General features: G+C 33.6%; 4 protein-coding genes across 4 annotated transcripts; all 4 read left to right on the top strand.

Annotated features, from left to right (window-relative positions):
• Positions 1 to 3489: 3489 nt before the first annotated feature.
• LOC112744816 (putative disease resistance RPP13-like protein 3) lies at positions 3490 to 7327 on the top strand. The gene is made up of 2 exons (XM_072234053.1): positions 3490 to 4238; positions 4400 to 7327. The coding sequence occupies exons 1-2, from the start codon at positions 3691 to 3693 to the stop codon at positions 7017 to 7019; spliced, it is 3168 nt and encodes a 1055-aa protein (XP_072090154.1). The 5' UTR covers positions 3490 to 3690; the 3' UTR covers positions 7020 to 7327.
• A 2646-nt stretch (positions 7328 to 9973) lies between these two features.
• Positions 9974 to 13961, top strand: LOC112744817 (toMV susceptible protein tm-2-like). Its single transcript, XM_072234054.1, has 3 exons — positions 9974 to 10709; positions 10820 to 13568; positions 13689 to 13961. Exons 1-2 carry the CDS (start codon positions 10204 to 10206, stop codon positions 13494 to 13496), a joined length of 3183 nt encoding a protein of 1060 aa, XP_072090155.1. The 5' UTR covers positions 9974 to 10203; the 3' UTR covers positions 13497 to 13568; positions 13689 to 13961.
• Positions 13962 to 15053: 1092 nt separating this feature from the next.
• Positions 15054 to 15485, top strand: LOC112743437 (toll/interleukin-1 receptor-like protein). Its single transcript, XM_072234617.1, has one exon. It carries the CDS (start codon positions 15054 to 15056, stop codon positions 15483 to 15485), a length of 432 nt encoding a protein of 143 aa, XP_072090718.1.
• A 1787-nt stretch (positions 15486 to 17272) lies between these two features.
• LOC114925253 (disease resistance protein RUN1-like) lies at positions 17273 to 18316 on the top strand. Its single transcript, XM_072234618.1, has 2 exons — positions 17273 to 17283; positions 17698 to 18316. Exons 1-2 carry the CDS (start codon positions 17273 to 17275, stop codon positions 18314 to 18316), a joined length of 630 nt encoding a protein of 209 aa, XP_072090719.1.
• Positions 18317 to 18406: the final 90 nt, after the last annotated feature.

Raw genomic sequence — 18406 nt, forward strand, 5'->3', positions numbered from 1 at the left:
TTTTAGTGCTTTAATATTTAAAGATTATATACTTTAATCTTTAAGAAATTTTCAGGTTCTCTGATCTGAGAATAGTTCATTGCTTCATTTTATCTGATCTATTAATTATCGTTCACGTTAGTAATATAAGTTCATTGTTGTTTTTAAATTTAAATAATAAACAAAATGATAAAATAGAAATTAACGTCGAAATAGTCTTTATTAGTGAGATAAACAAAATAAATAAAGAAAATCCAAAGCATTCATTTACTGTCAAAATAAAGAAAACCTCTTCCTACATATATATATATATATAATAAAAAAAATAGAAATTCAAGTACAGATAATTTCATATAAAATTAATAGTTAATAATCTTTAAATGATAATTTAGTCTCTCAACTATCAACATTATATAAAATTAACTCTACTTAAATTTTCAATAATAAAAAAGTCTATATATAACTCTTCAGTTTACGAAAGGTCATCGTATCAAATAATGTACAAGTTTTTTAAAATATATTTGTACTAATAAGTTGTTGTGGTCCTATAATTTCGTCCTTATTTTAAAAAAGTAAATATTCTAAAATATTCAATTTTTTAGGGACATTTGTTAGTACTAAATATCTAATTAAATATTTTGTGAAAATATAGAAATTTTTAGAATAATTAAACCTATTTTGAAATCATGTAATCATATTACTTTATTTGTTCCTACAAAAGTACTTCTCATTAATATTTAAAGACTAAGTGGATAAGGGTTTTTACTCTTACATGATTAAGGCGTTTAACATGAATTTTTATTTTAAATATATATATATTCATTCAATCTTTCAGTATTTAAAACGGTGTGTTTTTGGATGACTAAAATATTATTTCGATCGTTATTATTGTGCCAACTGCCAAGCCAAACAACTTCTCCCCACTAATAATTTCTTAAAGAGTAATTCTTCACGTACAAGTGATTTTTAATACAAATTATATAAGTTATTTATATTCATGCCGTTTTATATTTTTGTGTGTGTCTTTTTTTCTTTTTTTTTTCTTCTTCTTCTTCCTCCGTATCTCTTTTTTTTTTCGTAATTTTTCTCTCTCGTTATCATTGTTATCAACACCACCTCTTCCTTCCTTTTTTTTATTAAAATTTCTTCTCCTTTTTTCGTTTTCTCTTTCTCCTTCATCAAAATCACCAGAAAAAACGAAGAAACATTATTCAAGGTACTGTTTTACTGTTCTTCTAGATTTTTTTTCTAGATTGTCTCTGTCATGTGCCTCATCCTTAACTAGCAAAACATTAAAAGATTTCAAGAAGAAATATACTGTCTCCCCCTATATTGGGTGTATTTTTTAAATTCTTTGGGTGTATTTCTGTAATCCTTTGGGTGTATTTCTGTAATCGTTTGGTTTATTTCTGTAACTGTTTGGGTGTATTTCTGTAATCCTTTGGATGTATTTTTGTAATCGTTTGGGTGTATTTTTGTAATCGTTCGGGTGTATTTCTGAAGTTTCATCATCTTCAAAACAATTTCAAAACTTGATTTCAGAAACCATGAAAATCGAAAAAAACAGAAAGAGATCGAAGGCAAAGAGAGAACGCTTTTCCATACAAATCATACAAGTCATTTATATTCACACCGTTTTCACATTTTTTTGTGCCTCTTTTTCTTCTTCTTTTTTCTCTGTGCTTCCTCTTCTTCTTTTTCTGTGTCTCTTCTTCTTTTTCATAAAAAAGGAAACGAAAATGAAACACGCGAAGATGATTCAGTAACGCGCGTGTTAGGCCCAACTTGTAAGACTTGTAAACAAAAATGACTTATATGTGTAGCACTCCTCTTTCTTAAATGGTTTAAATAATGGTGTAGTATAGAGATGTGATTAACAATGGTATAATATAAAATTATGGATGATGACAATTTGTTGGGGTGAAAAATTCATATTAAATATACTTTTGCATCATTTTTTTTGTATTTTAAGTAATTTATCTCCGATAAAAAAAAAATCTCAATATTATATTTCTAAATCCTAAATTTTAAATTGATTTATCATTATATATACACCAACAACTTCATCAAAGTTAAATTATTTCGGTCACTTCTGCCATGATCCACTTATTTTGACAATTAACGGAATTCTTCTCCATCATTTGTGTAATTTTATTAGAATTCAATATCGATGAAAATTTTTTCACCCAAACATCACTTATTTATTTGGACAAAACAAAATTGAGTCAATTGACACCAAAAAAAAAAAAAAATCCGAAACGTATTTCACAAAAATAAATTAATTTATTGGTTTAAGAGTTTTTTTGTTTGTTTGTTGATGTTAAATTTCTTTTATGAAGACTCATTAAACATAGAAGTATATTTTGATTTTGTTGGACTAATAATTGATTAATACCAAATCACTTAAACTAAAACATCACTATTGTATGCCTATATTTCTTCAGGTATCTTTTTCCTTTACAAACCTGACCACGGACATACACCACATGCAATAATTGTGCAGCAACACAGCTCAATATATATTTGTTTATATTTTATAATCTAATAACTCCTGTATATTTAATACACAGTAGTTTTATGGTATCGTTAATTTTGAATTATTAAAATTATGCAAATAATTTTACATTGATATTAAATTTACTGGTATGATTTATAATTATAATAAACTTTTAATGTAACAGAAGCTTTTAAATGTGATTTTTAGATTTTAAATAGAAAAAGATTGAGAATAAAATTTTTTTCAACCAATAATTAGACAATATTTCTCTTTTCTTTTAAATTTCTCTTTCTATTCCTTAATCTTTGCTTTTCACTATTTTATTAGTTAATTCTTGGATCGAAAAAAAAAGTTTGGTTATCTACCAAATAAATTTTAAATACATATTTTTAATTTTTAGATGGGTGCAATTTTTGTTAACTAATTTTTATTATTTTTCTAACAATACTTTAAAAAAATAAAGCAATGCCGTGAAATTTTAAAAATTACAACTAATAAAAGCATAGCGACTACTATCCAAGATCTTTAAAATCAAATGGACTGCTAATGATATTTGAAGGATGTTAAAAAATTAGTCAAATAAACATAATTTCTCCTTCTTAGTCAAGAGGAACATAAAAAGTATCACTAGGTATATATGTCTTTGTCTTAGGACTAGAATTAGAGAAACTAAGGATTAGAGAATTAGAAAAAAAAATGGGATATATGATTGAGATTGTATTGAAGTTGAGAAGAATATTATATATATTTGAGGACGAGGAAAAAGATGAATTATGACTTAAAATGAACTAAGAACACAATTCCATTTACTTGAATTGAAAGAGAAAAATTACAAAATTGGAGGGGACCATGGCCATAGCTGATAGCTCCACCTTTATTACACCTCTCTGTTTTTTAATCATAAGAATCGTTGTCTATAGATGACTGAGCATCATGGTGGACACATGACTTGGATGCTAAGGACAAGTTAAGATTGGTTAAGTCTAATATCAAGAGTTTAATAATAAAATAAAATTGGTGGTGAAAGCAATTGTCATGACCAAGGTCTTTTTATAACAAATATATGTATCAATCATTCATCAAAGTATTGCAAGTAGCTAATAATATATTCCAAAGTCACCAAGCAAGTTCATGAATCAATCCACCAACTATTTCATCATTCATATCCACACTGCTTTACTGCTTCTTTGATTTCAATTGTTGTATACCACGTCATGGCCGATGATGGAGCGGCCGGGGTGGCGTCTTCCTCGTTGCCGGCACCGTGGTTGTGGGCGACGTCATCCTTATCATCAGAAGGAGGCATGTATGATGTTTTTCTGAACTTTAGAGGCGAGGACACAAGGTTCTTATTCACAGATTATCTCTATCATGGCCTGGCCGATGTAAAAAAACTGCAAGTATTCAGGGATGATCCGGGTCTGGAACTAGGTGACGCAATTAAACCTACTCTGATGGAAGCCATTAAAAGATCTAGGATTCATATTGTTGTGATGAGTGAAAACTATGTGTCTTCTTCATGGTGCCTCCTGGAACTAGAGCAGATGCTCAAGTACTCCAACAATGGAACAAAACGTCCCGTTTTTCCAGTTTTTTATCGCGTGAAGCCTGCAGAAGTGAGATATCAGATTAGCACCAAATCTAAGGAAGCCATGAAGAAACATGAAGCAAGAGAAAACAAAGAGAAGGCGGATGCGTGGAAGTTGGCTTTATCTACAGTTTGCGGGTTAAGTGGAGAACACATTGTTGAGAAGGGAGATCAGTGAGTTACTTAATGAATTACCTAATTAATTGAACTCATAATTTTTTATCATCTTAATTAATAAAGATTGAGAGGACAAGTTAAGTTTACAATGAATCATGATTTTTTCTAAAATAATAATTACGTACAAAGATATTAATATTGTGCCTTGTGCTTTGTAGTTATGAAACAGCGGTCGTAGGCAAGATTGCTGAACAAGTCTCTGCAAAACTTCTAGAGATCAGGCAACAATTAAACAGATTTGATTCTCAATTTGGAGTGGTTGAATCACTTTTGAACCTTGAATCTTGTGATACTGTCGGTGTGGTGGGAATTTATGAAGATCCTAAAATAGGCAAAAGTTACATAACAACATTTGCTTTTGAGCTATACTATAAGATCAAATATAAGTTCCAAACAGCAGCTTTTCTTGTTGATGTTAGTACACTTCTAAGGAAAACCACGGATGACAATCGCGTGGAAATTTTCCGACAGGAGCTTCTTTCTGATATGGTTGGGAAGAAGATGCATGAGTTGAAGCATGAAAAGATGCTCCTGGTTCTAGAAGGGGTTGATAGTAAAGAGCATTTGGAGTTGCTAGTGGGAATGAGAATGGGAATAGGTGATTGGTTTGGTGGTGGTAGTAGGATCATGATAGCTACAGAAAACAGAAATCTCTTTGAGGATTGTCCTGCTGTGATGAATGGTGTTAAGGTTGAGAAACATTGCATACGTGAAGGTGAATTCGGGAAGGAAAAGATTGTGAAGGAGAAGAAGGTAGTGGGATTTGTGAAAGAATTCATCGATGTTATTAATCAACTGAAGGAAGAAGATCCAAAGGGGAGGAATGTTGTTTCCATTGTTGGCATGGGTGGGTCGGGCAAGACAACCCTTGCTAAAAAGATCTATGATAGCAATGAGGTCAGCGAGGTATTCTCTTTCCGTGCATGGGTAACTGTTTCCAAAGATTACACGGAAAAGGAAATTTTCTCAACTCTTTTTCGTTCTCTGAAGCCATCCAAACCTATACCTGAAGAAGAAGGAAAGTTGAAGAAGGAGGTGAGAAGTTGTTTCACTAAGTTGAATGAGGAAAGTACAAAGTATTTGGTAGTGCTGGATGATGTGTGGGACACTCAACTGTGCCACAATCTAAAAGATTATCTTCTACCAAATAACAATAATGGCAGCAGGATATTGGTGACTACACGAAATCATGAAGTGGCAAACCGTGCAAGGTCCAAGGAACCTCACAGTAAACTGCTCCGGTTGAATGAAGAAGAAAGTTGGAGATTGTTTTGCAACGAGGTGTTTTGTGGAGAAGATTGTCCTCCTGATTTAGAGCCTATTGGTAAATCAATTGTAGAAAGTTGCAAGGGTTTACCATTGGCTATCATAACCATAGCTGGGGTTGTCGCAAAGAAGGAAGAAGAAGAGTGGGGAGACATTGAGAAACTAATTCCTCATTGGGATGTTGATGATGATATCATCCGGATGAAGAACATATTGAAGACAAGCTATGATGATTTACATGAAAATCTGAAGCCGTGCTTTCTGTATCTTGGGGTCTTTCCAGAAGATTACAATATAAATGTGACGGAATTAATCAGACTATGGATGGCAGAAGGCTTCATACAAGTAAGAGAAACTGGAACATCAAAGGCACCACCACAGCCTGAAGATGTTGGTAGGAAATACTTGAAGGATTTAGTGGATCGTAACTTGGTACAAGTGACAAAGAGAAAGAGTGACGGGAAAGGCGTGAAAACATGCCAGATCCACGATCTCTTCCGGGATCTGTGCATAGAACAGAGCAATGCACAGAGCATTCGTAGATTATCCTTTACTCGCAAGGGTAAATACTATGCTTGTTCAGTAATATGTAATCAATCGAGCATTTGTTCCTTGTTTGTTTATGGAATTGATGTGGATTGGTCAAGTGATACTCCGGAAAACTTACAATCAATTAATGTGCTACATTTTGAGACAGTTGGTGGTAAAGATCCAAGGGTGAATTTCAAGGAGTTGATCCACCTAAAGTACCTGAGAATATACAAACCGGTGGTACCCATAAGAATTGGGGAGTATAAGGAGCTGATGCATCTTAATTGTCGAGGTGGTGTGAAGCTACAAGCAGACAGAGAAGGACCAAATAACATATTACAAAATCTCCAAAGCCTAAGCTATGTGCGTCCTGATTCAGTACTAGAAAGCCTCATAAAGAATGGATGCTTTCCCAACTTGAACACATTGGGTTTGTTATTGTATTCAGAGGACAAGCAAGGAGGTAGGACTGAAGTACTAAAGAAACTGGGCGACCTAAGGAATCTACGCAACCTGAAATTACACTTTGATCACATGATGAAATATTACAATACGCCAGCACTTTTAATGGATGAAATGGAATTTCTGTCAAATCTCACCAAGATCACTTTGGAGGGTGCTTGGGGTTTCAACTCCAGCGACATGGCTGCTCTAGGACGGATTGCCAACCTCAAAACTTTAAAATTGAATGGGGGATTAGTATCGCCGAATAGGCTTATTAGTTGTGGTGATGCTGGGAGTTTTCCAAAGCTAGAAATGTTTCACATGATAGATATGTACTTTCTCCAATGTCTTGCACTAGAAGAAGGTGTGATGCCTTGTCTTCAACGCGTGGTCATCTCTCATTGCGGTGATTTGAGGGAGATTCCTGAACGGCTGTTGTCCTTGAGTAACTTACGCCATCTGCATGATGATATTTGGGAAGAAGCTGATAATGCCTCCAACAAGTATGAGCTCAGGAGAACTTCAACATCGTCATAGCTGATCCAATACATACTTCTCATTAGCTGAGGTATCTTATACAATAAGCTTGGTATTGTTGTAATGGAGGTGTTCGTGTAATATATGTATTCGAATTATTGTTCTAGTGGAGAGCGATAACCAAGCTAATAAAGTAATAAATTATTGTCTTGTGACGAGTACATTACGGCTTTAAATCCTGGATCATATGGCTAAGATTCAGAGTCACTCCATCATAGACTATATCATTATATCAACATGCAGTATATTATTATCAATTGATCTAATGGCAAATGTGACAAAAAAAACCATATTGCCTTCTTGTCTAAGACTTGTTTCATCATTCTTTATAGCATTATTAGAGAAAATACAATTAGTTAGAATAAAAATTTAGTCATGAATATTTATCTACATCTACAATCACAATCACAAAGAAATAAATTGTTGTCTAATTTAGAATTTTAGAACTTCATCCCAAATCGTGCAGGCTACAAGTCCATCAAACAAAACAATTCAATGATTTCCTTGAATAGGGGGCACATAACAAAGCTAAGCTTGATTGGCCAATGACCATATCAATTATTATTGCTGCCTTATATATATATATATTCTAATATTGCTAGTTCAAAATTCCTCTTTGATGAGTTTGGAAAACTCTTGTTTAATTTTGATGATGAACAAACATTATTAAAATATTTAATTACAAAATTATTAATTTGATCTTAATTCATACTTGCTTAATAAATAATTTTGTGTGTGCAGATTTGTTATTGGGCCGAAATGAAAAGAAATATCCCAAGCCCAATTAATTAAATTTCAGCCCCATGTAATTCTTGTTGTGTGATTTTTGGCTGAAACGGTTTTATTAGTTGGGCCAGAAAATTTTGTTTCTATAAAGTCCAAAGAAAGTCTTCCTATGTGTTCACTGCTTGATCCCAATTTCATCAGAAAAGCAAATGTTATTATTGGGCCTGATTTAATTATTGTTGCAACTAAGCCCAATTCCATTTAAGATGAAAATTCCTCATGCTTTGACCGAATCCATGAGGCAAAGAAAAACAAAGCCTTATTTGCTTCCAACGGATTCCACTACAAGGATTTCAAAGTTAATTTAAGCATTGGAAACATAAGTAAGTGAGAGAAGATTGATTTGACTAAGGGCATCATTGCTACACGCCAACTAAGGGAAGTAAAAGCAAGCTATTTTCAATTAATTAGTTTAACCACTTTGAAATTGCTTTTCTTCAAATTCTTTCTTCTCTCTCTCATCTCTTTCTTGTTTCTTCTTCGGTCCTTGTCCAGGAAACTATGGACGCTATGCTCATCAACAAAGAAAAAGAAGAAGTTGCATGCATCAAGACCATCAAGTTAATGATGGCAGGAAAAAGTAAAGTATGTAGTGGCTGAGATTTTCACCAAATATGGTTAGATTTGGTGAGGTAATCTCGAGCTCTTCATGCTCAGAAAAGGAAGATGAAGATTCGGCCAGCAAGGGAGATTCTTGAAGCATGGCTTGTCTTTGATTCTGCTCAACCACCACAGGGAGTAGCTAGAGCGGCGAAGTGATGGTTGAAGGCAGAGATTGAAGCAGATGAAGTCATCATCATCATGAAGCATCAAGGGCCAGAAATCCATCTTGGAGAGGAAGCCAATGATGGAGAGCTCGGATTGATGAAGGTTGATGATCAAAAAAGGACTAGAGGTAATTGCATGTTGGGTTTTACATGGTTATCTCTTCTCTCTCTAAGTGGCCGAACCGGTTCTGTTCATTGAAGGAAGAAGAAGTTGGTTCGGTTTTGGCTTCAAGTGTGGAGGCTTTCCTCTTCTTTAAAAAGGGGGAACAACCACTGTTTGAAGCAAGGAGAAAATTTGAGAGTGTAAGGCACAGAGTTCTCAGAGCTACCTGAGCTAACAGTTTTCTCTTCTCCTTCAATGTTCTCTGTTTTGTAATTTTTCTGTTTAATTTTGTCATGTCTTGAGTCTCATGGAAAAAGGCAAACAAGTGAGGTTTGTATGAAAAAGCCATAGAGCGAAAAAAGGCAGAGAGAGCAAAATTAAAAGAAAAAGCCATAGATGTCTTAGAGGTCCTTTGTTCATCTATGTTGTGTTTCATGATTATGTGGGAATCCCCTTATAAGTTGGGTTAGCACTTTACAAGTTGTAATCAGATTGATTATAATGAAATTCCATCATGATTGTGATGGAGACTGAATGTAGGCTGCACTGCACTTAGCAGCCGAACCAGGATATATCTGGGTGCAATCTTCTTCTTCTTTCTACTCCATTTCTGTTTTCAACTATACAGGAGCAAAAACCAGAAGTTTCTCGTGCCAAGTGACGAGACAAAAAGAAAAGTCTCGTGGCTAGGGACGAGACAAAACAAAAAGTCTCGTGTGTAGTGAAGAGATAAAAAGGATAAAAGTTTCCAGAATTAGTCTGACAAGTCAACAAGTGTTATCAAACGAAAATGGGGCTAAGATTTAACCCCCATTCTCTTAGCCACTGAAACCATCACTCCTCTTAAAAAAAAAATAATTCCTGGCCTTAGTCCAAATATCATAACCCAGATCAACCTGGCAGTCTTAATCACTAGGTCCATCAAGAGAAAGTACACATTATAGGTATAGCCCACTTATTAAAAATAATATATATTAAAATTAACTATTAAAATTAGTTGTTAATATAAAATAAATATTAAAATATAAAATATATATTAAAAATAAATTAAATAATATATATTTATATATAAATAAATAATAATTAATTTAATAATTATTTTTTTATATATAAATAATATTTTTTATTACAAATTTTATGCATCATTCATTGAGAAAATTAAAAAATTAGTTTTTTTATTAAAATTTAGTCAATAATTAATTAAATCAGTATTTAATCAACAAAAAAAATTAAATATTTTATATTATTAAATATAATTTTACATTATTAAAAATATTAATAATAACTAATTAATTATTATAACTTCATTTACTACGAAGAAGTTGCTTGCAATCCGCGGGAGTTGACTTGAGAGTCTACATATCTCTCTTCAATAATTTAGACTCAGCAATTACTAAGAAACTTGGGTCCAGGCTTGTTTAATTTGTAGTAATGACTTCACCTAGTCTCCATTACCATTTCTGTTACTTTAATATCTTTTGTTAACTCTTGTTTAATATTGCAAACCTTCCAAAGGCTGTTTCTTACCATGGCTGCTTCGTCATCATCATCATCATCAGATCCAGGTGCAACATCGTCATCACATTTCAAGTATGATGTTTTTCTGAGCTTTAGAGGCTACACAAGACTCAGATTCACAGACGCACTCTATCATGCTTTGATCAACAACGGAATCGACACCTTCAGAGATAACGACAAGCTGAGAATAGGCAAGGAGCTGGAAGGTGCTCTTCTAGAAGCAATTGAAAGTTCAAGGATGTCAATTCTTATACCGTGTGATGAGTATCCAACCTCCAAGTGGTGCCTTGATGAACTCGTCAAGATCATGGAATGTTCGGAGAATGGTAGGAAGCGACCGGTGTTACCAGTGTACTACTATGTGGAAAGATCAGATGTGCAGTACCAGCTCAACGAATATGCAAAAGCCATGACTGCTCATGAAGAAAAAGGCAGATACAATCACAAGTTGGAAGCATGGAGGTCAGCCTTGTCTGAAGTAGGCAAGATTTATGGTCAACGCTGTGATCAGAATACGTGAGTAGCTACTTTATTTACGATTCATTTGAATATTAGTATTTTATATATTTCTATAAAAGAAGATCAGACAAGTTAAAATGCAAAGAAAATGTGTATGTTCTTTGCAGACCATTTGGTATGGCTATTAACAAGATTGTCGAAGAGGTCATAAAAAGACTTCCTCCTTTGCCTCTGTATATTCACCGTCCACTTGGATGTGATTCTGAACTTGAAGAGGCAAAATCACTTCTACAGATTGGTTCATCTCATGCTTGCCGTTTGATGCTGGGAATTCATGGAGATGGTGACCTAAGTCAATTTGTTGCGGAGTTGTATAACAAGATTAGGTGTGACTTTGCATCTGCAAGTTTTCTTTCCGGTATCAGTAAGAAAACAAATGCAAGTGGCGGTGGCCTAGAAGATCTACAAAAAACGCTTCTTTCTGAGATGAAAGAGAAGGTAAAGAATAAGATCGGAAGCACATTCAGTGGATCTTTTGAAATAAAACGAAGACTAGGCAAAAAAGGAGTTCTTCTGATTTTGGATGATGTTGATAATATACAACAACTGAAATCACTAGCTGGAGAAATCGATTGGTTTGGTCCTGGCAGTAGGATCATCATAACAACAAGATATGAAGATGTGCTAGATGAGCATGCTGGTGTTGATATTAAGAAATATCGCTTCGATGAAGGTGAATTCGAAGGCAACGGAGGAAGCTCTACTATGATGGAAGAAAATGTAGTGGGATTGGAGGAAGACTTCAATGTAATAATTAATCAACTCAAAGAAGAAGATTCTGCTAGGAATGTTGTTTCCATTGTTGGCATGGGTGGGTTGGGCAAGACTACCCTTGCCCGAAAGGTCTACAATAGCGATGAGGCCAGAGAGCTATTTCCTTGCCGCGCATGGGCAACCGTTTCCAAAGAGTGCATGCCAACGGAAGTTTTCAAAGAACTTCTCAAGTGTTTGAAGGTACCCGAAGCTGACTATGAAAATGCAGGTGAAGAGAAGTTGAAAGATATGGTGAGAAAACGTTTGAATGGGAAAAAGTATTTGGTAGTGCTTGACGATGTATGGGAAGCAAACGTATGGGACAAGCTAAAGGGTCCTTTACCGGATAACAACAATGGCAGCATGATACTAGTAACTACTCGTAATGATCAAATGGCGAATTATACAAGGTCAAAGGAGCCTCACCACCAACTACACTTGTTGGATGAAGATCAAAGTTGGGAAATGTTTCGCAATAAGGTGTTTGGCAGAGAAGAGTGTCCTCCTCCTTTAGAGCTTATTGGAAGATCAATTGCTTTCGAAAGCTGCAAAGGTTTACCATTGGCTATCAAAACCATAGCCGGGATTGTCGCGAAGAAGGAGAGATCAGAGGATGCATGGGAAGAAATCAAGAACCTGCTCCCTTACTGGTCTGTTGCTGAAGACAAGGAAGGTGAAGAGATGATGAAGATATTGAAGTATAGCTACGATGATCTGTCTGAGAAAATGAAGCCATGCTTCCTATATCTTGGTGTGTTTCTTGAAGATGCAGAGATTCTGGTGAGAGACTTAATCCAACTTTGGATGTCAGAAGACTTCATAAAGCCAATCCAAACTGGAAGAAGATTGATAGAACCTGAAGATATTGGTGAGCAATACTTGAAGGAGCTGGTGGATCGTAACTTGGTACAGGTTGTGAAGAGGAGGAGTGATGGCAAAGGCGTGAAAGCATGTCAGATCCACGACCTCATCCGCGATCTGTGCATATTGGTGAGTAACGACAACCCTGATAACAGTAACAATGCTCGCACGTTTACCTTTTCCAGGAGCGAAGGATCCTATGCATGTTCGGTAACATGTAATCATTCAAGCACTTGTTCCTTGTTCGTTTATGGAGATGTCGACGGGTGGTCACATCATATTCCAGAAGGTTGCCCAGTTAATGTGCTATATTTGAATGGATTCGATGGGTTACCAAATGAAAAGAATGCTGAGGACTTGGAGAGGTTGAAAAGCCTCAAGTTCTTGAAAATGGATTGTCTTGTTCTACATCGGTTATTTAAGCTTCAGAGTTTACAAACAATACAAGTAAATTGCATTTGGAAGCCAAAGAAAATAAGTGTTGATGAGGGGTTAAAGCAAATGAGACATTTTCGTTGCCCCGGGCTCGGTGGTGAGCAGTTGTTGTTAGATGAAAGGGTAAAAGAGAGAATGCAGAATTTCCAAACCCTGTGTTATGTTTATGCAGATTCACAATTAGGGCTCCTACTCAACAATGGCTACTTTCCCAACTTGAGAACACTGGGTTTACTGATAAGTGAAGACGAATGTCAATTAGTAGACGAAAACTTGAGGAGCCTGCTCCGCCTAAGCGAGCTACGTAAACTGAAACTTGTTTTTCTTAACGTCTTTGAAAGAGTTCCATTAGGTAAAATTAGATTTCCGTCAAATCTTACCAAGATTGTCTTGGCTTGTAAGGATTTCAATGACCAAGACATGAATGCTTTGGGACGGATTCGAAGCCTTCAAATTTTAAAATTACATCAAATAATATGTGAGCAATATGTCCTTAATTGTGGTGGGGCTGGGAGCTTTCCGCAGCTTCAAGTGTTAATCATGATAGGTGTGAGTGTCTCAAGTGTTACATTAGAAGCTGGTGCGATGTCTAGACTTCGAAGTGCTGTCTTTCGTCAGTGCTTAGGCTTGACGTTGCAGTCCCTTCCTGAACGAATGCTTTCCCTTGAATTTGACTTGCATTTTATTGAACCTGATTCTGATGATGATGATGAGAGACGACGACGACTACGATGATATGATAATGATGGATTGATTGATTGATTGAGGCATTGAAAGTCAATGTCACTGCTTCTGTCCCAAAAGCAGGTATATATTTACTCATAAGCACAGGCATATATATGATTTATGCCACATGATTACCCTTTTCATGCAACTTGTTTTTTATGCTTTTGCTAATAAGGTGAATCATTCATTTTATTTGTGCAGAACTCTCCTCCATAATACATATCATTACATGTGGTCCTGCAGCCCCATTGTATTGTAATGGAGTGTGATTGCACTGTTTTTCTTTTCTCTCTTTTATTTGAATATAGTGCTTGTTTTTATTTTGAGTGACACTTTTTTGTACTATTTTGGTAATTCCTCAAACACATTCGCTTTTACGTTGTGCATGTTCTGTTGAAGGTTTGAATGACATGTAATTTCTTTCATGTTAAACATAAATGAGATGAATTCATATTGTTAGTGTATAGCGTTAAATCCTTGATCATGGCTAAGATTCCAAATCACTCCATCATATGTCTACTTTCATATATATCAGTTTTTCTTGACCCCAAGAAACATTGCTCTGTATTAGGACAATGACAGATATCATTTACTGAATGTGAGTCATTACACTAAATTTCAAACTTTGTAATTTCAATTTGTCAAAACCGATCAAATCAAAAGTATTAAACCACTAAATTTCAAAGCACTGCAAATACTTACGAACTAAATTTCAAAGCTTGATACACAATCGTATTTCTTATTTCCTATATAAAGAGCTGAACATAAGCTCAGACTCGATTAAATTCCAGTACAACATAGACTTATTTGCCACAGCCATAAACCATCTAAAAATAACTCCGATCTATTGGATTAAATCATATTTTACCTTATATCAAATTATCTAAACTAACAAATGACATTCAAAATTTTGGGATGGGCTGAATTAGGAGTTACTTGATTTTTATTTAGTAAATCAATTGAATTTGGAAAATATCAAGAAGTTGCTCCACCTAAGATACCTCAGGGTACGCCTTAGCTTTACCACAAACTTGTTACCTACACTTGACAAGTTAGAAACATTGAGTATTCTGGATAAGAAAAAAGATGAATTATGACTTGAGAATTAAGAACAATTTCCTTTGTTAAACCTCCTACCGAATCAAGATTTACAGAATTTGATTATTCAATTTTTTTATGACAATAGTGTATGTCATCCCTAATTTATACTATCTTTTGCATTATTACTAGTACTAATTAACTAATAATCATATAGCTACTTACTCCCTCTCTCTCTAATTATCCTATTATACATGTTCTACCAAGCAAGGTCATGAATCAATCCACTAACTATTTCATCATTGGCCACGAAACTTCGTAGCATATGCTTTATTGGTATTTTGTTTTAGGGATTAATCTGTTTTCTACGTGTTTATTTATCACTTTAATCTATTGTAAGTGTAAATTGCAATTAAAATATTTAGAATCAGCAACTACAAGGACGCGTTTATTTGGTCTCCATTTCTATATGCATTACTCTTTCTTTTGTTAACTCTTGGCAAAAACGCGCAAAGACGGTTAATTAGCATGGCAGGTTCCTCATCATTATCAGATGAAGGTGCAGCATTATCATCACATTTCAAGTGTGATGTTTTTCTGAGCTTCAGAGGCCACACAAGACGCGAATTCACAGACGCACTCTATCATGCTTTGGTCAACAAAAGAATCGAGACTTTCAGAGATAGAGAGAATCTGAGAACAGGCGAGGAACTGGAAGGTGCTCTTGTTGAAGCAATTGAAAGATCAAGGATGTCAATTGTTATACTGTGTGATGAGTATCCAACTTCCAAGTGGTGCCTTGATGAACTCGTCAAGATCATGGAGTGTTCCCACAACGGAACAAAGCGACCGGTGTTACCAGTTTATTACTATGTGGAAGAATCAGATGTGCAGTACCAGCTCAATGAATATGCAAAAGCCATGACTAATCATCAAGAAAAAGGCAGATACAATCACTAGTTGGAAGCATCGAGGTCAGCCTTGTCTCAAGTTGGCAACATTTATGGTCCACTCTGTAATCAGAATACGTGAGTACTTTAATTTGCACACACAGCTTTATTTAGAAAACTAGAATGAGACCCGCGCATGACGTTAAATTAATGATAGTATATAATAAATATTAAAAATTGTTATATTTTGTAGAAATAAATTAAATGTGTAAATTGAAGCTAAATTTAAAAGGTGTTTTATTTTAAATAATTTGTAGTACAAAAGATTTGGATGTTGGAGTTGTACAAAGTGATATTTTTATTTAGTGGTTTGATTTTTGCATTTGTTTTAGCGGATGGATTTAGCCATCTTATGTGGCGCTCGTCCTCCTTTTTTTTGTTAGTTGTTAGAGTTGGTGCTTTCTTTTTTTTGTCCTAGGTTCTTGCGAAGACATGTTCTTTATGAATTATTGAGTTTGATGCACTTTCTATTGTGTTATTTGGTTCCATCTTTGTATGTATGTTCTTCTTTCGAAGATGTGTCTTGAATTTGTATAATTTTCTTTCTTCTTAATCGCTTGATGGGGTGGTGCTTCAATGTCATTATTTTTCTGAAATGTCATTAGATTTGAAGCAGTTGTGCCCAATAAGTTTTTTGCGTCGCCATCAAATAGTACAAAAGTTGTTGTAACACTTTGATCTAAAATCTTTAATTGAATTCTGAACCTAAAATAAGTATTGGGCTAACAACTAATAATTTGATAGATAAGATTATGAAAAGTATATAGAGTTACCTTATTGTTGGATATTATGATGTTTGATTACATGTGCCACAAATGTAGTTGTTTTTTTTATATGCTTTCTTCTTACACTTTTTACATTTAACATAATTCCATCTTAATTTGTCATCAATTTTGTTTATAATTGCTAAAATTGTGAAGATCTTTTTCTATTCCAATATTCAATTTATGTTATCATTAGGTATATGGTATTTGAGTAAGTATGAATGTATGATGCATGTTGTGATTTTTTTTTGTCATACCTGATCATCAGATTCTCATTGCAGTTTGAAAATAAATTTTTTTGTGCTAAATTTGATGTTATGTGAAAGAATAGTGATAAGAGACTTATATATGTAGTTTAAATGGTATGAAATTTAAATACTTATAACGTAAAATTTATTATGATTAATAATATTATTATGACAGTTGTAATATGGATGTTTATTATTTTTAGTGAGTTATTTATAAAAATTAATAAATTAATTATTGCGGTTATAAATTTATTATATTGTTTATAACGGTAAAATATAATAAATATAGGACTATGAATTCAATGTATTTGGAGCTTACAAATTTATTGGATTCTATTTTTTAGTTTTTTATTTGTATCTAATATAAAAATGTATGTCTGATATCATATTTTTTTGGTTTCGTTTTAATATTCTTTTAATAAATTTGTTTTTTTTTTAGTTTTCAAATATTATTTTCAAAATTTATATTGGTAAAATAAAATAGAATTTGTTTTTAATAATAAGTAAAAAATACAATAATAGTTCTTTGTATCTAGTGTTACTTCTAAAAATTAAAATGATTTTTCTTTTTAGCAAAGATACAGAAACTCGAATTCGCGATCAATATGGGAGATTATGCCATTTGAAGTATAACTCATTGGCAAAAATTAAAATGATTATAATAAATATAATTATAATAATAAAATATAATTTTTATTTTTTAAACTTTTAATTTATAAATTAATTGTTACGATTATAAATTTATTGTATTGTTTATAACGGTAAGATATAATAAATATAGGAACATGAATTCAATGTATTTGGAGGTTACAAAGTTATTGGATTCTATTTTTTAGTTTTTTATTTGTATATTTTATTTTTTTGCTGATTTAAAAATAATAGTTGATTTGGCAAGAATTGAGTGGTTGATTCTAAAGTTATGCCAAGTAAGTAATATTACTGACATGACATTAGTAGAAGAAAAGAAATATGTCAAAAGTAATGTAGTGCATGCTTATGTATCTACTTTTATATATTAAGAATAGATATTTTCGTTAACATCTCTAGTTGTCAATTTTATACTATGATATACATAGCAGTAACTTTCTAAAAAGATAATTTCTATATATTTTTCATTTGTTTAGTTATAGTTTTTATATATTTGTGTAAAGTTAAAGAAGACAAATTAAAATACAAAGAAGATATAATGTATTGCATATGTGCTTTGCAGACCTTGGGGTGTGATTATTGACAACATTGTTGAAGAGGTCTCAAGGAGACTTCCTTCTATTCCTTTATATATTGATCGCCCACTTGGATTAGATTCTCAGCTTGAAGAGGCGAAATCACTTCTAGAGGTTGATTCTCATGCTGCCTGTTTCATGCTGGGAATTCATGGAGATGGTGAACTAAGAAAATTTGTTTTGGAGCTATATAATGAGATTAGAGGTCATTTTAAAGCTGGAAGTTTTCTTTCTAATGTTAGTGAAAAAACAAAAAGAGGTGGCCTAGAAGGTCTGCAAAAAACACTTTTATCTGAGATGGGAGAGGAAGTGAAGACTGAGATAGGAAGCATATCCAGAGGATCCTCTGAAATTAGACAAAGGCTTGGCCAAAAGAGAGTTCTTCTAGTTTTGGATGATGTTGATAGCATACAACCATTGGAATCATTAGCAGGGGCAGGTGATTGGTTTGGTCCTGGTAGTAGGATCATTACAACAAGAAGAAATGATGGTGTACTAGATAAGCATGCATTAAAAAAGGGTGTTGAGATTAAGAAATTTTGCTTCGATGAAGGTGAATTCGAAGGCATGCAATCAGATGACAAACAAAAGAGGTATGTTGTGTAAGAAGATGTAGTAGGTTTTGAGGATGACATTGCCATTTTAATTAAGAAGTTGCAGGACGAGGATTCACACAATAATGTTGTCTCCATCATT

This window comes from Arachis hypogaea, chromosome 4 (genome assembly GCF_003086295.3).
Source record: "Arachis hypogaea cultivar Tifrunner chromosome 4, arahy.Tifrunner.gnm2.J5K5, whole genome shotgun sequence".
NCBI lineage: Eukaryota > Viridiplantae > Streptophyta > Magnoliopsida > Fabales > Fabaceae > Arachis > Arachis hypogaea.